The sequence below is a fragment of the Hyperolius riggenbachi genome, chromosome 3, assembly GCF_040937935.1.
Source record: "Hyperolius riggenbachi isolate aHypRig1 chromosome 3, aHypRig1.pri, whole genome shotgun sequence".
NCBI classification, from domain to species: domain Eukaryota; kingdom Metazoa; phylum Chordata; class Amphibia; order Anura; family Hyperoliidae; genus Hyperolius; species Hyperolius riggenbachi.
Window position 1 is genome coordinate 317026374 of NC_090648.1, and position 25143 is coordinate 317051516.

General features: G+C 41.5%; 1 protein-coding gene across 3 annotated transcripts in view; it reads left to right on the forward strand.

Moving 5' to 3' along the window:
- MSRB3 (methionine sulfoxide reductase B3) overlaps nucleotides 1–25143 on the forward strand; it is a 147769-nt gene that overhangs the window by 27039 nt on the left and 95587 nt on the right. For 2 of the 3 annotated variants that reach the window (XM_068276763.1, XM_068276760.1), the window contains exon 2: nucleotides 9277–9404. The exons of the other annotated variant lie outside the window; for it this stretch is intronic. In XM_068276763.1, coding sequence (XP_068132864.1) covers nucleotides 9329–9404 — 76 coding nt within the window. In that variant the 5' untranslated portion in view covers nucleotides 9277–9328. The remainder of the gene's footprint in view (nucleotides 1–9276; nucleotides 9405–25143) is intronic. 3 annotated transcript variants of the gene reach the window in all.

Here is a 25143-nt window from a genome sequence, read left to right on the forward strand (position 1 = left end):
TGGGTGCGCTGGGTGCCAGGCTAGGTGAGGGTGACAGGTGCAGGCAGGTGGGGAGAGACAGCAGCGAGCCGGCAGCTTCACGTCCTGCTCAGGACGCATTCTCTGCTATACTAACAGTTCTTGAATCATCCGGTTCTTTTTAATGAATCGGTTCTTTTTTTATGAATCGGCTCATTTTACTTTGAAACTTTAAAATTGATTTTCTCAAAAAGTATAAGGTCTTTTTGAAAAAAAAAATGTCCTCTTGTTCCCACTATTCCACTTAACGTTCCCAACAATTTTGGTGTTTCTACTATGTAAGGGGACTTTGCTATTAACCGTTAAAGTCGGCGGCCATTAAAGTCTATGGGGCGAATCGAACTTCCGCAAAAGTTCGCCTGGTGCATGCGAACGCGAACCCCCAAAGTTCGCCTGGAACCGTTCGCCGGCGAACCGTTCGCTACATCTCTAGTGTGGATCTTGGAGAGGTGAGTTATGCTCTCAATTCCACTTTGCAAGCACCCACCGCTGCTTCGCCTCCCCCCTTGCTGCTTCCACCGTGGTTGCACTTGTGGCATTGTCCAGCTCTGCCTGCCCCTAGAAATGGGCATGCTTATTACACACGGGACTTCACCTAAAGTAAGTTAATTTAACCCCCAAGTGTAGCATATATCTGAACATGTTGATGTGCACTGCCTGACTGTGCGCATTGTGTATGCATTTCCGCATCATGCACATTTTTTGCATGTTTACCATGATAAAGGGGTACATGGTTGCCCCGAAACCTCAAATTTATGTAAAGCAGCAATAAATAGAGTGCCAACCTTTTACTTCTTCTGATTACGGGTTTATCCAGAAACCTCGGTTCCGGCACCTAGTGAACTTACAGCCTGCGCCATATGGAGTGCATCATCTCCGCCCCTTCCACCTTGCATTGTTCTTTTGGATGTTTGAGTGATGGCACCCTGGCTTGCTAGTTGTTTTCAGGGAGCTTACTTGTCTCTGTGTACTATTCTCTGAGACTGCATTCAGGTGGGCAAAATTTACAATGTATCCTTTGACTTTCACTTTCCTCAGTAGACAAACTTATAATCTTCCTTCTTTTGAAATCTTGTTGCAACCTTTTGGAAAATGTCACATTACTTCTGTCCACAGTTTCTCAGGCATTCTGTCTACCGTAACCAGATCTAATCCTTTGAATGTGTTCACCTCTGCTGTGAAATCATATGGAATACTGTACTATTAAGCTCATATGGAATACTATTAAGCTCATATGTACTGTATTTGGTCTGCAGGCTTTTCTGTTGTCTTTAATTTAATTCTACACTTTGCAATTAGGAGCTGATGTTGCCTCTTGGTATTGTTTTAGCTATTTGTATGAATCTCTTTTACATTCCCATGCATGCAGAGTGCAATTCTAGTTCGGCTGGCACACCAGTAATAATAATCAAGCAGTTTTATTGTATGCACAACATGACAATTGTTTCGGGGCCATGGCGGGTCCCCTTCATCAGATAAAGTGCAGACATACAAGTGATGCAGGGTAAAAACACACACATATATATATATCAGAACTGTCATCAATCACCCGACATGCATGCAGAGTGTGTAGGTAATTTGGGTGCATTATTGACCATTCTGCGAAGTACATGTGTGAAGTTTTTTGCTATAACTAATGAATTGTCTTTGCAAGATTCTATTAGTCTCTATCCTGTTTCAAACTTGATCGTTATTCCATTTGTTTTTTGTTGCTTACTTTAGCATTCCAGTCACCTATATGTGAGGCCTTTTTTGCTTGTTGTATTTAGAAGCTGTCACAAATAATTGCAACATTCTTCCACTGTCTTCTCATCAGCTGCTGGGACATGAAGTTGACTTACTCTAATGCTGATTTGCTTTCCTTGCAATCTGGATGAGAACATTCTGTTATTTTTGGATTGTAACCAAGGACTGATGTTTAAACCTTCAGCCTCGGTATGACTGATTCTAAGCTTCATCCTAGATATGTCTAAAGCTAGGTACCGACATGAAGATGGATCGGGGATCATCGTCGCAGAACAATCGTTCCCTGATCCATCTTCACAGTTTCGCAAACGATAATACGAACAATCATTTTAATGATAGTTTAAGCAATTGTGGTAACATCTTCACAGAGGTCAACAGGGAACTGAACGATCACTCGTTCAGTGATGGTCATGATAACGCACATTGTTAAACACTGTTTAACTAATTTCCATTAAATAATGTTTATGATGCAATATCACAATAATTATAGTTCCTCCAGAAAAGAGTCACTACAAAAATATCATTGTGGGTATGAATCCTAAGTCTAACCTTCAACCTAGATATGGCCGGTTCTAACCTTCAACCTAGATATGCCTAACTCTACCTTTCACTGAAGATATGCATTCTCTAACCTTCATTCTAGATATGGCCAACTCTAACCTTCAACCTAGATTTGCCTAACCACCTTTCACTGAAGATATGCATACTCTAAGCTTTAATCCCTCCCAGGGCTGGATTTAGGACAAGGCCAGCTAGGCCATGGCCTAGGGCACCACAGGAGCAAGGGCACCAAAGCAGCAGGCTGAACTTATGCAGCATTTGCAAACTTGCAAATGCTGCAATGCAGGGAGATCAGGTGAGCGCCTGACCGCGGTACTCTGCTGCTAGCCACCTGTGCAGCAGCCACCTTGCTCTCTGTGCACGTTTGCATTGTGGCTAGCGGCTATGGACTTGGGCAGCCTTGGAGACAGAGGGGGAAAAGGAACCTTCTGCACTGGAGATAAGCTGACAAATGAAAGACACTGATGGCTGCTGCGGTGTGAAGGCGAGCTAGCTACCTATACTGAAAGGGGGGGGGGGAGTGGGAAAAGGAGGGATTAAGGGCGTCATCAGGTTACCTATACTAGAGGGAAGAGGGGAGGCGTCATCTGGCTACCTATACTGGAGGGGGGCAGCTGGTGACAGCAGCCTTGGGCGGTAAAGAGTACAAATCCAGCCCTGAACCCTCCCCAATAATAGCTATCCTTAAGGCTGGCCATATATGATATAATCTAATCATTTTGTAGGAACACTTGACAATCAGTTAAATAATATGATCATACTGAAATTGAAATACAATTTCTGTCTATAGATGTTTTACTTGATACTTGGTCTTTCTAAAGACCAATCGGAACAGTCTGAAAACTCTCTTAGTTTATTTAAATGATTCTTCAATTTATGGGGATACATGCCATCAATTAAAATGTAACTCGTGAACCGAGAATTGCATTTCATATGGTGGTAAGCCTATTTTTTTTTTTAAAGATTCTTTATTTTTCAAATTTTTGAACAAGAAAGTCGTACAAGCATTTATATGAACACTATGTTCTAGGTGCTACATTAGTATAAAGGGAAACAGTAGTTTAAGAGTCTAGTATTATCTCTATATATATATATGATGCTTATAGAGTCAGGTAGTTGTGCAATACCTGGTAGCAAACCAGCGCCACCATGTATAAGGTATGGTCATTATATAACAGCATGGTGTGGAGTGTAATAGGGAGGGGCCCCCCGCGCCCAATGTTATGGGACAAAATTCCAGATAGGGCAATTTTGCTACCTTCTCAAAGTTCTGAGCTTAGTGAAAGGAAGAGAAAGTATGGGGGCAGTGGTCCCTAGAGCCCAGAGGGATCATTCTGCTAGGGACCATATAAAAATTTTAAGTATTCCTTATGGCGAGGGAGTTGTGTTTATTTCAGGGGGGGGGGGGGTCCTCCGTATCACTCCAGAACCTGGGGCCATTTGTTAATACAATATAAAGGCTATCATTAGGGAATCCTGATGCTTGTAGATCAAGATTTAAGAAAAGAAAGCTAGAGAAGGGGGATGGGGTGAGAAGAAAGGAAAAAGTCGAGGGGTATAGTGAGGAAGAGAAAGAAAGGGAAGAGTTTGGGGCGCCCTGCCAGAGCCATGCCTCCATCTTACTGATCAGACTATGCAACTATCAAAATTGCAGTAGAAGTGAACATCCAGGGGTTAAAGACTCAGGTAAGTAGTATTGCGTCCCTATATTCTTGGGTTTCTGTAAATATGTGCCAGTGTACCCAGGTCTTATTGTGGGCCTCTTCTCTGCCATGTATAGCGTGTGTCATGCTTTCCATTTGGCTGATTAGCTGAATCTCATTGAGCCACTCTGGGATTGTGGGTGGGAGGGTGGTTTTCCAGTGCCTGGCTATGAGTATACGTGCAGCTTGAATAAGGTGTTTAGTGAGGGATCTTTTAAATTTTTTCAAAGAGTTTGGGGTGTGGTGTAAGAGGTAATAGGCAGGGTCTGGGTTTGGATCTCCGTCTGTGAGTATTTTGATGTATTTTTGTACAGCTTCCCAAAAAGGGGTTATGAGTGAGCATTTCCAAAAAATATGTAAGAGCGTGCCATGTTCTAATCCACATCTCCAGCACAATGGGTCTGCTGTCGGAAATCTTGCCTGAAGCTTTACTGGGGTCATATACCATCTACTCAATATTTTGTAATTTGATTCCTGGATTTTTGCAGAAATAGAGGATTTCTGGTTTAGTAATAATATCTTTTGCCATTGTGCGTCAGAAAACGTGTAGCCCAAGTCAATCTCCCATTTGTTCTTTAATTGTAGGGCCCAGGATTCATCGGAACCCAGTAATTGGTAGATTTGTGAGAGAGACCTTTCTGCTCCGCTCTTTCCCAGGCAGATTAATTCAAAAGGCGTGAGTTCCCGAGACAGCTGAGCCCTTGTGCCTAGTGATTGTAAAAAGTGTTGGAATTGCAAGAGGCTCCATAGATCTAAGAGTGGGGTTTTCCTCACTAAACATAAGTTAGTTAAAGATGTCCAGTTTGAGTGTGCTATAAGATCTTGGGCTCGCAGAGGAGGGCCCACTCTCCAGTGTCGATATCCTCTATGGTTGCACCCTGGAGGAAACAAAGGATTATTTAAAAGAGGGACCAGTGGAGTCGGCCAAGGGGAAATATCTGGACTAGCACGAGTTTTAGAAAGTGCTAGAAGGGTAGATTGTATGGATATAAAGCTTACAGAGGCTTTGGGTGTGGACCAAGGGAGGGCCAGTAGATTGGATCCCATCATGTCAAACTCCAGTTGTACCCAGCGTTTGTGATCAGCGTGTCTGTGCCAATCAATCAGGCGGACTAGAGAAGCTGCACTGTGATATTTTTTGAGGTCAGGGACAGCCAAACCACCCTGGGGTTTAGATAAGGTTAGTGCACTATATCTTATACGAGGGGTTTTTTTGTGCCAAATAAATTGTGTAAAAAGTTTTTTAAGGTCTTTGAAATTTTCTATTGGTGGTGTGATGGGTAAGGCTTGATATAGATATAATAACCTGGGTAATACATTCATCTTAATAATGTTAATTCGACCTATCCAAGAGAAATGTGGCTGGTCCCATCTTTGAAGATCTTGTTTAATGGTATGTATTAAGGGAGGGAAATTTAGTTTGTATAAAGCTGAAGTGGTAGAAGGAAGTTGGGTCCCTAAGTATGTAATGGCACGAGATGCCCATTTAAAAGGGAAGTTGGATTGAATGGTGGCAGTGAGAGTTGCTGGTAGCGCTATACCCATAGCTTGACACTTATCAGGGTTGATTTTATAGTTAGCTAAAGATTGATAAATCCCCAGCTCTTTCATTAGGTTCGGTAAGGAAATATGGGGAGTTGTAAGAAAAAAGAGTAAATCATCGGCGTAGGCCGCCACCTTGTGCTCTAAAGATTTAACTTGTAGCCCTTTGATATCCTGGTTTTTACGAATGGTGCGTAAGCAGGGTTCCAGGGTCAGTGCAAAAATAAGAGGGGATAGGGGGCACCCCTGTCTAGTGCCATTACCAATAGGTAGAGAATCTGAGACTAATCCATTGACCCTGACACAGGCTGTAGGTCTGGAGTACAGAGACAAAATCCACTGCAGCATATGCGGTCCTAATCCAATATGTTTAAGAGTGCATATGAGGAACCCCCAGTCTACTCTATCGAAAGCTTTTTCAGCGTCTGTTGACAGAAGCAGAGTGGGGGTGTGTGCAGTGTGGGCCCAGTCCATAAGATCGATTGCTCGAATGACATTGTCTCTGGCCTCTCTTCCTGGTATAAAGCCTGCCTGGTCAGGGTCAACTAAATTGCACATAAAGGGGGATATTCTATTGGCGAGAATTTTGGCAAATAGCTTTAAATCAATGTTTAATAAAGAGATGGGCCTATAGTTGGAGCACAAGGTGGCGTCCTTCCCCACCTTAGGGATAACAGTGATCTGTGCCATCAACATGTCCATGGGCATTTGTGCTGGTGCTATATCTTCTGGGGCTAAGCTATTAAGGGCTTTTGTTAAGAAGGGGGAAAGTTCGTTTTTAAATGATCTATAGTATTCTATAGGGAGGCCATCAGGGCCAGGGGCTTTACCTGTGGGGGAGTCTTTGATTGCTAATCTGATCTCGTCTTCTAGGATGGGCTTCTCGAGATCTTCTAGGACTTCAGCTGAGAGAGTGGGTAGGCCTGAGTTGGAAAGGTATTGATTAATTGCCTGAGTTCTACCTAGACCGGAGGCGCCCGTATCAGGAGAAGGAAGATTATATAGGGAGTGGTAATAGTCTCTAAAGACTCTGGCGATTGATTCGTGTCTCTTTTTCTTATTGCCTCTGGTATCTTGGACACAGGTGACATGTGTGAGGACTTGTTGTTCTCGTAGTGCTCTTGCTAAAAGTCTACTACATTTGTTGCTATATTCATAAAAACTTCTTCTGCATTTAATTGCTATGTGTTTCTCTTTCTGAAAAAGGAGTTTCCTCAGTTTATCCCTTTCCCGGGTCAGCATGTCCAAATCAGCCTGGGCCAAGGTGCTCTTATGTTTAGATTCGAGTTGCCTTATTAATGAGAGGCAATCAGCCATTTCTTTCATCTTTTGCTTATGAATCAAGTGGTAAGCCTATTTTAACCATAACCATCATAATATTGCAATGAAACAAATGCTTCTAACACTATCATAAACTGTAATGTATTTTATACTACAAAAAGTAACGAAACTCCTCAACTGAGTCTTGCAGGATTGATTTTGTGCTCTGGTTTTCACCAGCCTAGAAAGATGCTTTAGTAAATTTGTCCTACTGCATTTTTATAGAAAGGTGATGGGATAACAGTTCCTTCAAATAGTTACATCTTAATGCTGACTGGGCTGTAAGCTTTTACATTTTATGAAGAATATTTGTTTTAGACAACTCCACTGGCCTTTTCTGTCATTACTACGCTGTTGATTTTAGCACTTGAAAGTAAGTAATGCAATCATATAGCCCAGTAAGCTTATCAAAATATAAGCACTTTTTTTAGTAAATACTTTAAATACATTTATCTACAAGATGGACCAATAAAGGAGAAAGGTTAAGTTCATTGGGAGACTTTATTCCATAATAGGGACTGTTCATCCAAAAGAGGTGTGTGAGTCATGAAATAGGAACAGGTTATATGGTGCAGCTATAGATGGTTACGGATTTGTCCCCTAACTGTAGTTCTCTGCTGCGTGCTATCCAATCACAGGATTACAAAACAAGCTAAATAAAAATATTTTGGGTATGGTATTTATTCTTCAGTAGATGGAGTATGAATGTTTTGTCTGTTTGTAAGTTGGCTTATAACAACAATAGTAAATCATCAGACAAGAGTATGTTGGAGCCCCTCATGAAAGGGCTCAGTTTGTTAATTTTATAATACATCTTTGTTCTTTGCCTGACCTGCTGAGTGACATCACTACTACTCTTCCTGTTGCTGTATAGATGGATGATGTTCAGTCTTTGACACAAGCCAGATGTATGTAGCTGGTAGGCACATGAGCTACTGCTGCTAATGCGGCAGATTAGCATAGAATAGAGCTTCCATAATCTGCAATGGAAGCACAGTTACACTACTGTACTAGTTTCTCTAGTTGATTATTACATATATTACTTTGAAGAGGTCCCATTCATTCTCTTTAATTTTTATTTCACAATATCCAGTTATGTTTGCTTTGCCTATCATTCAACATTTGTTTACATGGAGCAGAAGGAACAGGCTGAACTACATTAAATGATCAGATTGTAGCCTGTGTACTCAGCCTTCCATGAGCAAACAGAAGTAGGTTATCTTTCAGTGACTGATTCTACTGAGGTGTGCTTTTCAGTCTATGTGGTGTATATAGAGCATTGTTAATTATTATGGTACTAGCATGGATGTCAATGTTTACTTTATTTCCGTTTAGTTCATGTTTTAAAGCAGTGGTGGGTATTTAAATTATTCCAACATGCTGGATGTTTATATGACAATTCAGCAAGTAGTTAAACTTTTAAAAGGCAACACACGGATTGTTCTTGTCCTGTTTTCCAGCATCAGCCGTACATATTTGAGGTTATGGTGTTAAATCATGTACCTGGCTTATTTGTCTACAATAAGCAGCATTTGTAGTTATCATTATCAGCCAAACATACCAGCTGCTATGTAGAAAGAAGCAAGTACCCAGGTCTTGGATGACATGTGTAGAGCCTGGCTGTATAACATTGTCCATATCACTTAGGTAAGCCTTTAAAGCCCTTTTCTACTAACCGCATTCTAATATTGAAATCAGAAACTGCATGGGCACCACGATTATCACTGTTATTTTCCTATTGCGGCAATCTAGCACGATGCAATTTTTTATGAAACGCAATCGCGCTGCTTGCTGCAGTTTTCCTGTGGTTGTGTTAAAATTGTAGTCTTTGTAAGCATCCGAAAATTGCATAGTAAGTGTGGTACTGTGCGATTTTTCTTATGTTAATCTATGCGGTGCAAAGCTTTCCCCCTTATCTCCCAAAAATTGTACTGCACATAATAACAGGGGTACTGATGACAATCAGTTTCCAGGGAGATTTTCATTTGATTGATTTAGATTTTTTTTTGCTTTTATTGGATATGTCCACAATAAACTGATTAACACTTTATTACCTACTATTGAATTGTGATTGGTGTATTACTGATATAACCCTGTACAGGCACAATTTTCTAGTATGTGGTAGTCTGCACATAATAACAATCACACAAAAAAAAATCACGTCACAACGTACTGGAAAAAAAAGTTTGGAAAAAGCGGCAAAACGCAATCAGAATCGCAACGTGTTTGCAAACATCACCATTTTCAGTGAAAAAGGGCTCTAAAGCTACCCGAGATGACTGTGTTGATCATCACTGCTATAAACTGTACCATAACCATCTTGTCTGATCTAATGTGTATTTCATTTACCATTCTGATGTTAATCTTTCTTTTTGTCCCCACTCAGCTCTTGTCTCTGCTCTTTGCCCCTCCGTTTTGTTGGTGAGGATATCACAGTGATGTCTGCATTCAACTTGCTCCATTTGGTGACAAAGAGCCAGCCAGTGGCCCTGCGAGCCTGTGGGCTACCCTCAGGTTGACTGGGTGCTGCTTGTTGTGTCATGCATACCGAGAGTCCTTAACCCCTGGTGTTTCTGCTGCAGGAAACTACAGCTTAATACATTTCCCCCACTTCTCTTCACTTATTAAACATGCATACATATGAACAAAAAATATAAATGTATTGTAGTCTACATAATACATTAAATTAACTTGCATATCATGGATTAATTTGTATTACTTGCATTAAGGGGTGCATTCACTGACTGATATTGTAGTAAAGACCAGTGAGGATCAGTGACATAGTGACAAGGAAGAAAAATTAGGGTAAGGTGTGGGTTACATTGACCTTAATGGAAGAAACAAAACCTATACAGCATAAACTGACATTTATCAGTGCGCTTTAATTTCAGGTTAACAAGCAACCCAGCCTATTTGCATTATATGGAAAATGAGCTCTCTGTTTATAAAGCAAAATGTAAACTTAGCAATATAGTGGCTATCTTACGAAAATTTACTTTCATGCTGGATTTGATTGATCCAGTTCTAAGCTGCAGTTTGCATTCACTTTGTATGCAAGCCAGAATTATTTGCATATCATTGACTATCTCAAGTAGCCATACATGCAGACATGGGTTGTACAGCAGTCACCCTTAATGGGATATAATCACAGATAAGGTAACAGAATCAGAAGCAAATTAAACATAAACCAATCATCCACTTTATAAATAGGGCTATTATATATAATCAGATCAGCTGCAATCTGTGCTTCAGCTTGTTCCAAAGGCTCCCATAGGTTATTAAACTTTATTGTGTAAAATTATTTACATTTTTAACTCAGAATAGTAGATTAAACTAACCGTTTCCAATATTTAGTTGAGTCCATTCCCCAATAGATTCCAGTTATTTAGTGGATGGTTAGAGAGGAAGTTGGAGACTTGGTTGGAGGGATGGTGAACAGGGAATTTTCATTTCAGAAACCATGGGAATAAAGTTTTTGAAAAATAAAATATTTGGGAAGCTCAGATCCACTCCAGACATTGTAGATCCAACTACCGTAATGAAACTACAGGCCGATAGCATAGGACCCATGACTAATGATTGTTTTACGTGGGCTAATCACATTTCTCCAAGGTCTGTGTCAAAAGGCTCTGCTCTTCTGTAAGTGGGCCCTTTGAATTAGTAATTATAGAATTTGGGGGTTTTATTTTCTCATTGAAAATGTTAAAGTTTACCAGGGCTGAGTCAAAGTTATATATATACTTGGGGCTTCCTCCGGCCCCATCCGCTCGGATCGCTCCCATGCCGCCGTCCTCTGCTGTCTGCAGCTCCGGTACCGGGTCCCATCACTTCAGCCAGTCGGGCCAGTCTACGCAGGAGAAATGCACCCCTAAGTATCTCTCCAGCGGCTGCAGGAGAGATACGCAATGAGCGCACTTCTCTTACATCAGACTGGCCGCGACTGACAGAAGTAACCGGACCCGGTACCGGAGCTACAGACTGCGGAGGAGTGATCCAAGCAGATGGGGCTGGAGGAAGCCCCAGGTATGTATAAAACCTTTTCTTTGATTCAGCTCTGGTTTCCTTTAAACCCAAAAGAGTGGGTCGTTTGGCCAGGCTTCAATACCATATGGATAAAGATGGAACAAGGTCTACACAGTTACGAAAACAATTTTGAGCCAAAGTGACATAGTTCTTATTTGGCAGCCCTGCTCTACTTGAAATGTAAGGGCGTGTACACACATCCAATTTTGATTGGGCAATCACAGGCCAATTTTGCCACCTCCATGTAGTATGAAGGCCAACAGAATTTAAATACTGTGAACAGATTGTGCAGGTAAGCTCTCACACTACTGGAGGTGGTAAAATCGGACAATTATTGGCTACTAAAAATTGGATGCATGTACCAGGCTTAAGTCACATGATTTCCCTGTCTATATACTTAACATCAAATGAATAACTTTATCTGTAATGAAAAGTAGTTAGAGAACTGAAATGAGAACTGCAAGCTGGAGAAACCTTATGAAATCAGCTAGCTTCCCAGTAGATGGTGCTACAGGCTTACTTTTCGGTGAAATCTCCCTGTGAGCGTGTAGAGAATGTTCTGCTCCTGCACCCCGAGAGTTAAACCTAAACCGCTCATGCACACTAAGTTTTGCTCACAAATAGACTATTTCCTGATATATCACAGACCTTCTCCAGCATTAGGAACAATGAAAGTGGCTAAGCGGATCTCTAATGCATTCCAGATATCAGAATGAAGCAAGGAATTCCTGCAGCCACACTGGGCCACAACACATGGGGGGTGTACTGGAAATGCCCCATTTGTGATTCATTAAAAGCTCTCACTTTGTACTAAACTACGAGAAACAGAGTGAGATCAAGCATTTCTTCCTGTTTGTTTTAGTATCTGCTCTATAGGTTGTGCTCAAGCGAAATATTTTCAGATCTATTTGCTGCAGCAGACCACCCAGGTTTAGAAACGCCTCTAAAATATGCTTTGCTGCTGTTTGGTAATTGTTAGGGGCTCTCGGATGTCACGTGTTCGCCTGTTTAGCACATTCTTGCCTGCATCACCTGTGCTTTGCATGAAGATAGTCGTGCCCTTCATATATGCCATTTAGCTGTGTTATCTTAAGCTGGCCACTAACGGTCCAATTTCTAGTGAAAAATCGTTCGAGCGATCAGAAATTCTGATCGGATGAAAAATCGTTCACTACACCATCAACTAACCAATCATTGCTTCCTATCTATCACGACCACCAAGAAAATCCAAATTTTCGTTCGACGAAAATTCATTCGGGCGACATTTTTTTTCACTCGTTCATAATCGATAGTGTCCATCAATGGAGATTATTTACAACCAATCCGATCAGAATTTTTCATCGCTCGAACGATTTTTCGCTAGAAATTGGACCGTTTGTGGCCAGCTTTAGAGAGCTATTTAGGAATAGATTGTTACATTATGCTTTGTTTGTGCCTGCTCATACCTTTCAGTTTATGCTGCATGTATACATAACAGCCAAACATTTTCACTGTATGATTTTAAAAATGTACTCTGTTCATGACGTGTGACAATGATAAGGGGACTAGGGGAGGGAAAAATGTTTGACCATAAATCTAGGTAATTTTTACCCAACCGCCACAATTGTATCAAGCAATTTCAAACGTGACAAGATTGACGTGAAAAATGTAAGGATTATTTTATTGGTTGCTTTGTGACTATACCAAAACGTAAAAAGGCCGTGTCAGAGCACAACACATTAAAAAACAGCGCTGTTGTACAATAGCTGCATCACACCGCCAAACAGACACACCACAGAGGCATACCACATGCACACGGGCCCACAGAGACTGTAGCGAATGTCAAAACCTTCAGTTCACAGGAGAGAGCTATTTAGGAATAGATTGTTACATTATGCTTTGTTTGTGCCTGCTCATACCTTTCAGTTTATGCTGCATGTATACATAACAGCCAAACATTTTCACTGTATGATTTCAAAAATGTACTCTGTTCATGACGTGTGTCAATGTCATATTGGTTTTAAAATTCCATTATTGTGAATTATTGTTTATTTAAAATAAAACATATGTTTTTTTTATAATTTTTTTTTAAAGTTTTTAATGTTTGGTACTTATCGTTTTTAATGTTCACTAATTATAGAATGCTGTTTATATATTTATTTCTTATCATGAAGCTCTTAAACATCCCAAAGATCTAATTTACAAAGAAAACTGCAGAGAAAACTGCAGCCAAACGTGGAGCTGTTGCTCAGAGAAACCAACTGGAATCTGTATTTCAATCCTTGTAATCCCTGCACATCAGTTATATCACACATACATTGAAATGTGTACTGAAATTCTACAGGCACAGTGTTCTTGCTCTACAATGAGCATGACCTCACCTGGACTAAACCAGATCTTTGACTAGGACTAATCAGATTGATATTTGCAGGTTGGATTGATTAATCAACTGTCAGATAATAATTTTTTTACTGTCTACATCTGATTAGTCCCGTGCAAAGATTTGGTTCTGGCCTTGGTCATTTCAGTTCAGAGAAATATACAAAAATCATATAAAGTATATTTGCCTTCTTAAAACAGAAGGAATGTGCGATAATTCAACTTTAAGTGAACATCTGTGGTTACCCACAATGCACCGCTACTAAATATGCAAATTATCTCTTTATGCCCCTGAAGCCAGGCTTGCATCCAGAACCACTGGGGTCTAGCAAGCCTATAGCTTTAAATTTTACACACCAACCCCACATGCAGACAGCCTGGTTCAGACTTTTGGCCCTCCTCAGTGCATGGCAGGGATTAGGGCTTTTTCTGTCTCTTTTAGTCCCCTATACGTTCCTTGTGGTTTGGATCACCCTGAGCTGCTTGGTTACCACACACACACACACACGCACGAACACACACACACACACTAGAGAATATAAAATTGTGCCGTATAAAGTGGATACATATTACAAGGAGCCCCCCAGATACAAACATCTAGCCAATCCTTTCACATTTCTTTGCGTATCCACTTCCTGCACTCCCCCAGCCCAGTGTGTAAATGCAGAGTATAGCACAGCAGAAGCTGTGCTCTCACCTCTCTGCCAGTCCAGTGCTTTGCTTTCCCTCATCCTAGTGCCCAGCATGATTACATGCAACATGAGGAGAGTGAAGTGCCAACACTAGAGGGAGCAGGAGACAGAGAGGATGGTCGCACAGGCACAGCCCTGGACTATGGCTGACAACACATTTCCTCTTTAAACTGCCTACACATAAGGAAAGAGGAACCTCAACCATACCCACTCCCTTATGAGTAACTCTAAACTCCCCAACATCATGTACCTAATCCTAACTGCAATTCTTTCTTTGCATCTACACCGTACAGCCCTACCGTAGTCCCTGGTGCCTGAATATAGTTGTCCCTGTTGCTCTGCAACTAACTTAACTTCCACCTAATGCTGGGTACACATGGTGCATTCCCGCACTCGATGTGCCGCTCAATTCCCGGCGCCCGATAATTTCCAAGCATTTCCGAGCGCATTTCGATGATTGTTAGGTCGATTCTCATGCAAAGCATGCCAAATCGATACATCGAAATGGGAATCTGACATGTCGGAAATAATGGAGCGGCCGGGAATCGACGGGAATCGAGTGCGGGAACGCACCGTGTGTATCCAGCATAACTCCACCAATCCTCCAGTTGGTGTCTACCTTCTTCAGAAACATGAGATCATAAGATGTTATGTCCAGACCTCTCTCTCATATCTTCAAGTGGTTTCCTTTTTTGTGCATAGCTGTGACCTGCTTTGGTTTCTTCTATTTATTTATTTTTCTAATAGCGTTTAAAGTTATTATACAGTGTTTTACAAAGTATATAAACTCAATCACAACTTTTTGATTCTATTTTGAAACCTGAGGGACACTTTTTTCAATAGCCCTTAAAGGGATCCAAGCAGCTCTTGGCTTCAAATAGCTGCAAGGGCTGCCATTGTTCAGACACTCAACCCCTGCTGTTTTACAACTGCTGTTATCCAGGCTAGGTGTGAAATTTTAACTGATGTTTTCTGTTTGAAGTACAATGGGGGTTTGTTTGTGGTCAATTAAGTCTAAAGAGGTGATTTCTTATCTGTATTCACCATCTCCTGCTCAGGGACTGCAGGTCCTTTGCGGACGGACAAAGTGGCTAATTTAACCCTTAGATGTAAAAAAATGAGGTAAAATTAAAGTTTGTTTTTTTTAATAATAAACCACATTTTTAGAATGCATTTTTAATTTGCCATAGAGCTGCCCTAGGTGTTAAAAATGATGCTCGGTTCACTTTAAGGCCTGTACACACGCTTGATGTGTAGGAACGATGGGTCCGTCAGACCCTCCCGCTGGGCGGGCGTTCCAGCGACAGTCCGGCGTGTGTACAGTCTGTCTGCAGACTGATAAGGCTGTTTCTGAGCGATCTCGCCCGGCGGATCGTTCAGAAGCAGCCTTATCAGTCTGCCTGACAGACTGTACAAACGCCGGACTGTCGGTGGAACGCCCGCCCAGCGGGAGGGTCTGACGGACCCATCGTTCCTACACATCTAGTGTGTGTACGGGCCTTAACTGTGACTTTTTAAAGGGAACCTAAAATGGGAGATATATGGAGGCTACAATATTTATTTATTTTTAAAGTGGACCTGAACTATTGCACAGGACAGAAGGTAAGCAGAGAGCAATGTACCCTGTATGTATTTAGAGAGTTTAGCCTATCTAATTCCCCCTCATCTGTGACTAAGCACAAGTTGTAATTTGATCTCTTCAGAAGTATCAGCTCCTCCCAGTTGATTAGCAAACACAGGATGTTAACAATATGTCTGCTTCAATTAAAGCAGGAAGTAGACAGACTGCATATTTATTGCAGGATTTGTATCGTATGCATGAAATATAGGCGAAAGTAAAAATGGGTGCGGGTGGATAACGAAATCGTAATAAACAATAAAGATTGTTTTCAACTAGGCTCAATATGAAGCCGAAAACATGTAAATGATAAGTACCACTGTGAAGCTGACGGGAAATAAAAACTAAAAGATATTTACTTTAAAAATGGTTTCCTTATTCAAAAATGCAGCTCAACCTAACCCTACTCTCACACAGAACTGTTCCCTGGGGGTGCCTAACCCTAAATCCCCCCCCCCCCCCCCGGTTGTGCCTAACCCTAAGATCCCCCCTGGTGGTGCTTAAACCTAAGACCCCCTGGTGGTGACTAACCGTAACCACCTCCCCCCTGCACAAACACCCTTACAAATGTAAACATGATAACATACTTGATAGTGTAACATTTGTACATACAAACAAAATAATATGATAAAATTACAATGTTGCAAGTTTCAAAACCATAACTTATTTCAAAAACTATAATGTTCTAATGTTGAAAACAATATTTATCGGGTGCCCAAATGTCTGCTTTGGGCACCATATTAATGATACCATACCATATTAACGCTCAAATCGTCCACTAGCCACCAGCGCCCATATTTCCTGTTACCTTTATATCAGCTGTAACAAAGAAATGTCTTTCAGCAGACCTGAACTCAGAACGTCCTCTCTGCTCTAAAAGATACACAACAGCATAATAACCATTTCAAAAAAACATTTTTTTGTTACAGCTGATACAAATCCTAAAATAAATCTTCACTTTCTATTTACTGGTCCATGGAAGCAGACATATTGTTAACAGCCTGTGCTTTCAAATGAGCTTATCTGCCATCTCTGCCATGGCAGTCATGTGACATGGGGAGAGATCAGATACAAATAAGGAGGAATGAGCCAGGCTAAACTCTCTAAATACATACAGGGTGCATTTCACAATGTTTTCCTTCTGTCCTGTGCAAGAGTTCAGCTCCACTTTAAAGGTTATTATGCTGTTGTGTATCTTTTAGAGAAGAGAGGATGTTCTGAAATCAGGTTCTCTTTAAACAATACCAGTTGTCTGGCAGTCCTGCTGATCTTCATGGTGTCAGTAGTGTCTGAAATACACATCTGAAACAAGCATGCGGCAAATCTCGTCAGATTTGTGTCCGAAACATCTGATCTGCTTGCTTGTTCAGGGTATGTGGCTAAAAATTATTATTATTGTTATTGGCGGCAGATCATCAGCAGGACAGCAAGGCAATGTGCATTGTTTAAAAAGAAAAATGACAACCTCCATATCACTCTTAATTCAGGTTCCCTTTAGGCTACTGTCACAGTAAGACGTTGCGTTTGATGCAACATTAAAGTCGCACAACGCAGCCCTAACGCAACGCATATACACTTTCACAGTGCGACGTTAAAGTCACACGTTAGAAAATGTATTTACTATGGAATGAAAAAGGCGCATTCGGAACATTTTAAAAAAGAAAAAAAAACATTACTGAGCATGTGCAACACAAGTAACGCAGCAGATTCATTGCTAAAAGCATAGCATGCAGCACTTTCTAATAACGCTACACCTTACACACTAACGCAACGTGTGCACTGTGAATGTCGCACAGACTTTGCATTGCTCTGCGTTACTCTGCGTTATAATATTTTATAATGGGTGACTTTAACGTCCCACTGTGAAAGAGGCCTTAAAGCAGAAATGTTAGCAGCAAATGATTCTGTCTCACATCAGACATCCAGTTAAATATAGATACATCCCTACTTTTATCATTTTTGTTTTTCCTGCCTAAGATGGGTGGAAACGATCACATTCCCACACTGACTCATTTTACTGCACTTCACCCTCAGTTAATAGCCCCTTCTGTGCTAGGAGACAGGCTGAAGTGTGTTGACAGGGCAGCAAACAGATAGATCAAGCCATTTATATTTAATTTTAGCTAGATATTTGAAAACTGAATCAGCCACCGGCTTTGTTTTTCCCCTTATGACTAAGTAGGAAAAATATCAGCACATGATTTCCACCATCTGCCCACCTGTCATAGAATTCCAACAGGGTCTCACTCACCCTTTTGGATTTTTAATTTATCTGACATCATGTAGCATACAGAAAATATGACTGTACTGAGCAGAGGAGAGGGGTACATCTCATTTGTATATACATTAACCACTTCACCACTGAGGGATTTTACCCCTTGAGCACCAGAGCAATTTTCACCTTTCAGCGCTCCTTCCATTCATTCGTCTATAACTTTATCATTACTTATTACAATGAAATGAACTATATCTTGTTTTTTCTGCCACCAATTAGGCTTTCTTTAGGTGGGACATTATGACAAGAATTATTTTATTCGAAATATGTTTTAATGGGAAAATAGGAAAAATGTGGGAAAAAATTCATTATTTTTCAGTTTTCAGCCATTATAGTTTTTAAATAATGTATGCTACTGTAATTAAAACCCATGAAATTTATTTGCCCATTTGTCTCAGTTATAAAACCGTTTAAATTATGTCCCTATCACAATGTTTGGCGCCAATATTTTATTTGGAAATAAAGGTGCATTTTTTTCAGTTTTGCGTCCATCCCTAATTACAAGCCCATAGTTTATAAAGTAACAGTGTTGTACCCTCCTGACATAAATATTTAAAAAGTTCAGTCCCTAAGGTAACTATTTTTTTTTTTTTTTTTACATTGTAAATTTTTTTATTTTTTTTTTAATTACAACAAAAAAATTGGGGAGTGTGGGAGGTAATGAGTTAATTTTTTGTGTAAAAGTAATATATTTGTATGTGAAAAATGCTTTAGGGTGTAGTTTTACTATTTGGCCACAAGATGTCCACAGTAACATTTTGTTTATGCGACCTGCAAGCGTCCGGAAGGACGCTTGCAGGAAGTGCTATGAGGCTGGGAAAGTTTTTTTTTTTCTCATAATGATCGCGCTGCTTCTCATAGAAGCAGCAGATCATTGCGGGGCTTAGATCAACAAACGGGAATGGTTTTTCCCATTCAATGATCTCCGGGCGAGCAAGCGGCGGCGTGCATGTGAGCGGGAGTGCACGCATGAGGGAGCGGGAGCGCGGGCAGCGGCGGGAGCGCGGGAAGTACGGATTTCTCCGTCCCTGGTGGTAAAAGGATGGAAAAGGGGACGGAGAAATCCGTACGCCTGGGGGTAAAGTGGTTAATACTCAGGGCTGGATTTCTGGCAAGGCCACATAGGCCATGGCCTAGGGCACCAGAAGTTTAGGGGCGGCTCAGTGAGGGGCAGGAAAGCTGTTCTATGCAGTCACCCCTATCTACAAGAACAGCTTTAACCTTTGAACTCTCTGTCCTGTACTTGTGCCGTCCCTGTAAGACCTGTAAGCTCTATCCTGCAGGTATACATCAGTCTAACTCTCATGGTGACGCAATGGGTCCATCATTAATGAGATGGCAAGCATCACATAAAATTTCAAAACACAACTTCTAATCTATACACGTATTACTAAAATAGCTATTGTCTGTGACACCAATGATGGAAAGTAAGAAGAATTCTCATTGGGGCACACAGAGATAACCATACAGATGGTATAGTTGGCCTTGGGCGGAAAAAGTACAAATCCGGCCCTGTTAATACTCACACTTCTACCCTTACAATGTGCATGTGTGTTTAAAATGTTTCCTAAATGTATTTTTTTTACAAGACTGGTGGTTTTTGCATTTATTGTATTTTTTCAAATACATATTGCATGGTAAAACAGATGTGAAAAAAAACAAAAAATCCTTTAGGCTACTTTCACAGTTGGACGTTGCGTTTGATGCGACGTTAAGGTCGCACAACGCGGCCCTAACGTAACGCATATACACTTTCACAGTGCGACGTTAAAGTCGCACAATAGAAAATGTATTTACTATGGAATGAAAAAGGCGCATGCGGAACATTTTAAAAAAGAAAAAAAATACTGAGCATGTGCAACATAAGTAACGCAGCAGATTCATTGCTAAAAGCACGGCATGCAGCACTTTCTAATAATGCTACACATTACACACAAACGCAACGTGTGCACTGTGAATGTCGCACAGACTTTGCATTGCTGTGCGTTACTCTGCATTAAAATATTTTATAACGTGCGACTTTAACGTCCCACTGTGAAAGAGGCCTTAAAAGCAGAATTTAAGTCCCCCCCAAAATAATTCAACCTAGAATGCATTGTCGTTATTTAGTAATAAAGGTTAAAGGCATAGCATTTAAAAAGAGGCCAGAAGTAATTTGCAGATGTCTTTAAATTTGTTTAAAGTGAATGGGAAGGGAACATTTGAATAAAAATGAGATACTTTAGAAGAGGGAAGCCTTTGGATAGTGGTAAGGCTTGCCTCTTCATCCTGGACCCCACTGATCCAGTGCTGGAATCCTCTAAGAAAATCCAACAAGAGCTTGCCATGGCCACATTGTGCCTGCACAAGTCCTGGGTGCGTCTGCTCTGTAGCATGGAGCCGCTTGTGCACACTTTTAGTTATGCTTTAATTGCCAGCTGCAGCATCTAAACGTCATCAAACAAGGTTTTTAGAAATATTTTGCTGAAAGTTGTACCCCTAAAACATTGCGAGTGGACCAATACATGTTGTTTATATAGCACATAAGGGGCTACATTAATAGGTCACTTGAGTAAGTAGGCATTATTCACATGAAATGATGCATACTTACCTGTCCAAACAGACTTTTTTTTTATGAGCACTACCACTGCTGCTGAAGTGCCTGTCCATGTAGTTCTGTCGCCCATCACTTTCTGTCTAGATCAGGGGTCTCAAACTCAATTTACCTGGAGGCCGCAGGAGGCAAAGTCAGGATGAGGCTGGGCCGCATAAGAGATTTCACAAAAAAAGTCAATCAGCAGCTATCCCCCCCCCGCATTGATTTTAATTTTAAAATCAAATTCACACTGAAGCGAACTATGTTGCATATTTTACCTTATAGTTCGCTTCAGTGCTCCCATTACAAGTAACCCGCCGTGTCCCCACCACAAAACGAGGGCTGCAGAGCCCCCAAATCGCCCGGGGGGCAATCTGGCCGGCATTTCCTGGAAGGGGCAGAGCTTTCAGCTTCAGCTCTGCCCCTCCTGACGTCAATCGCGGTGCATCGCCGCCTCTCCCCGCCCCACTCTGTGAAGGAAGAGTGAGAGGGGCGGGCAGAGGCGGCGATGCGCTGTGATTGATGTCAGGAGGGGCAGAGCTGAAGCTGAAAGCTCTGCCCCTTCCAGGAAATGCCAGCGGATTGCCCCCCGGGCGATTTGGGGGCTCTGCAGCCCTCGTTTAGCGGCAGGGATGCAGCGGATTACTTGGGAGCACTGAAGTGAACTATAAGGAAGCTTTTGCCGGCGCGGGCCACAAAATATTGTATCGAGGGCCGTAAATGGCCCGCGGGCCGCGAGTTTGAGACCCCTGGTCTAGATGAATGGATGACTCCCATGCAATCCCTTCACCTTTCCTGCATTAGGGTAGAAGGCCAAAACAGCTTGGTAATTTGCTTCACCAGCATTCCCCACCACCACCACCACCTACCTCAGCTTCGAGCAGAAGGTCCAGCAGTAGTGCTAGAAAAGCCTGGAAGTCACATTGGTCCACCAGCATGATGTTGGCAACACATTCCCCCATGCAGTCCCTCCACCTACCTCACATTGGTGCAGAAGGTGGGGCAGGAGTGCCAGAACAGCCTGGCAGTTGCACAGATTCACCAGCAGAATCATAGCAGCATATCCACCAATACAATCCCTCCACCTACTTCACGTTAGAGTTGAGGGCATTGCGGTGATGATTTGCGAACACTTAGGCTTCTAAGATGCAGCCTTACTGTCCTTTCATTTTAGCATGTGTAGGGGATAAACTCACTTTAAGATGGCCAATGATCTTTTTAAAGCCAAACCCCACCTCAAAGAATAGTGCAATTTTATTGAATTGATAGTATATTAAAAACAACAGTATAATGTAAACAGTGAGTGAAAGATTAAGCGTATGCCACATTACAGCATGTACCTGATCACCCTACAACAGAGACCCCCTTACCATGTTATAATGAGAAGCATCGTTTCTTAGCCTTTATTGTGAAGTATTTATGGGGTTCATCATTCGTTTATTTTCATTGATCATAGAAAATAAATTTGAGTTATTAGACTGTGAATTACTTACACCGCACTGTGTCTCCGCTAGTTATTTTGGAAAAGATCCCATTACTGGACTATAGATTTATAAATCGTCAGTCTGATTCTGTGTCCTTCCAGTGGTGACCATAAAAGCACGACTAGCTTAGTGCATAACCTGTACTGTAATGCTTCAAGCAGAAGGTGAAATAATCCCATTCTCATCATTTTTTTTCAGAAACATCCATTTACATTATAGAAGAAACAAAGAATGTTTTGTGTTCCTTTCTTTACTTGAGTGTGGCATGGTTCCAAGCACAGTCTTGTACGCTTGAGTAATTACTCTGTAAAGCCAAGGTTACCTGATAAATGTCAGTACATTCTCCAGATAAAAATATGTTGTTATGAGCTCTAAGGCTAAATTTGCTTTGAAATTAGAAAAACCTGAAATTTACTTTCTCGGGACGATTTGCTTAACCTAAAAACACCTAGATTGAAAACAAAGCTTAGGAGTGAAAGTGCTGCTCCTGATTTACTTCAGATCTCCAAGGCTGAAGTACAAGGTAGAGCCTAAGCGACCCAGCAAGTGTGGCCGGGATTTATTAGGCATTGGTTGCTATTAGGTAGCAGACCACAGAGAGAATTGCTGAAGCATATAGTGCTGCTGTTTGGGTTTGGGTGTTTTTTCCTGAAATATCATTGTGTTCCTGTCTTGAAAAGCACAGTTGCCAAAGTCTGTGCAAACTGCATTACTGTACAAATGGGCAGATTATTAACACAAATTATATTTTATGTAGAGAATGAAAGAGTACCTGTAGGGAAAAAAGTCCTCCTCCACCAGGCTCTTCCAGTGCCAAGGCCCCCAAAAGACTGAGGTAGCATGGACACGATCAAACTCATCTTCTTCAGCTGATGACCAAGCGGGTCCATGTTCCTGCACAGGCACAGTGCAGCTGCGCATTTGTGAGCTTTGGGGGACTCAGCGCTGGAACAGCCTGGTGAAGGAGGACAGGGGAAGCCTCTGGAGGACCCAAGGTAAGTATCGAAAATGTTTGATTGCAAACCTCATAGGTTTGCATTAAGGAATTCTGCTTGTGAATACAAGAAACACAATTTAAAAAAATGAAAATATCAAGATTCAAACCGCAACAGTGCGAAAACCGCAGTCATGCATGCATCTTTACATTGAGTCCTGAGGATCCCGGTATATAAAAGGGAAGCAGAGACCAGTTATACCTTTAGGACATTCTTTGAACGAATAAGACAGGAATCACTGACAGATCCTTAATGACTAAAGCTAATTTTGAATGCATATTGTGCATAATGCTGAAAGACTGGTGCGTCATGGCCCATAAACCATTTTACATTATTCATTTTTTTATTGAAAGTTTGTCTGGGTTTGCAATGCCAATGTCGTCTGTAAATGTCATATTTATTATGGTTAGATTGAACAGCAGTGTTCTGTCTTAACTCCTCCCCCTATCCCATCACCACCCACAGGAGATAGGGAGGAGCTAGGAGGGAATATCAGCCAGTCTTTTGCTCTCAGCGCAGAGCTGACCCTGTACTCCACAGAAAGGAGCAGAGGGAGGAGGTGGGTGTGATCAGATTTTTTTAAATTAATGACAGCACTTACAGGAGCAGTTTTGGATAAGGTCTATATTGCACATTTGGAGAATAATTAGGCAGTGCACAACTTTACCTAAGGCTATATAGGAAGGGGTTATTCAAAATGTTTTTCTTTCTCAGAAACGGGTCTAGTTCACCCAGAATGGTCTCTAGTTTGTTCTTTCTTCCTCTTTTTCCATTTCAAACATTCATTACCCTCATACCATATCTTTCTGCTTTTTAAATGGGTTTCAGGCCTGTTAGTGATAATGAATCACCAGCAGGCAGTAAGGTATGTTCAACTTCCTTCTGACTACAGTGGCAGTAAAGCATAAAATAAAAATAATCAACCAAAACCAAAAGAATGTAAACAAAAGCCCCGGCGCTTATAACAAATAAAAACAGAACCTGCAGTTACTTGTTTACTTTCCAGAGACATATTTAGTCTTACGTGTGATTTGTGGCTGTCATGACCCTGAGAGGATTTAGACATGTGCATGTTTTTTGTTTTTTTGTTTTTTAATTCTTGTTTTATTTTGCACAGTACTGAATACCGTAAGTTCTTACTGTTAAACAATACATACCATTTTATTCTCATTTTAAGTTGTACATGAATAAAAATAGATATAAATTCTCTAAAACAGGTCTACCACCTAGAACATGTATATAGTTGTCTTTGTAGTATGATTTTACAGTGCATGTTATCCTTGTGATGCTCTGTATGATCTTTAAAAATATTCTGTAGTTTGCTAGAGTTTAGACTTTATTTGTATTGTATTGCTAAGTACCATAGATATAAAATGTTGCAAATAAATGTATCTTATATGTTTGGATGTCCACCACCTAGTCGGATTAGACAGATTTTGTAAGTAGACTCCATAGTGCACAACACAACTTACACATCACCTCTTGCCCTATCAGCTAAATTAATGAATTCATGCTGTAAAGAGAAGGGTCTTCCTCTCTTCCAACACCAGGCTGTCAGGCCTAGTGCACACCGGAGCGTTTCGGCTGCGGTTTGCGATCCGCTTGCGGGTGCGGATCCGCTCAGTGTTTCTCAACATTTTATTGATATGTACCGCTTTTAAAACCCTGTACTCACCAAGTACCCCTTAGCATAGTAAACATTATCACAAGTACCCCTTGACAAATATATATTTAAAGCTAGTACATGATAATTGGTTCTAAACTATTTCCAAACCTTTACTATTGCTTTTAAATAGCTAAAACACTAATTTGGTGTTGTTTAAAGGGACTCCGAGCTCTGAAAAAAATGGAAAGTTGTACTCACCAGCAGCTTTTTCCAGCCCAGTGCTGGTCGGGAGGTCCCACGCCGGCGTCCTGGCTCCTCTCCTTCTCCCCGCTCCGGAATGGCTGGCAGGCCGCAGCCCGGGCGACACTCTCCCGAGTATCGGGCTGCTTCTTCCGCATATGACGCGGATTACGTCACACGCCGGCCGCCTCGCGTCATCACGGCGGCCGGCGTGAAAGTACTGCGCATGCGCGCTTTGTTCGCGCATGCGCAGTACTTTCACGCCGGCCGCCGTGATGACGCGAGGCGGCCGGCGTGTGACGTAATCCGCGTCATATGCGGAAGAAGCAGCCCGACACTCGGGATAGTGTCGCCCGGGCTGCGGCCTGCCAGCCATTCCGGAGCGGG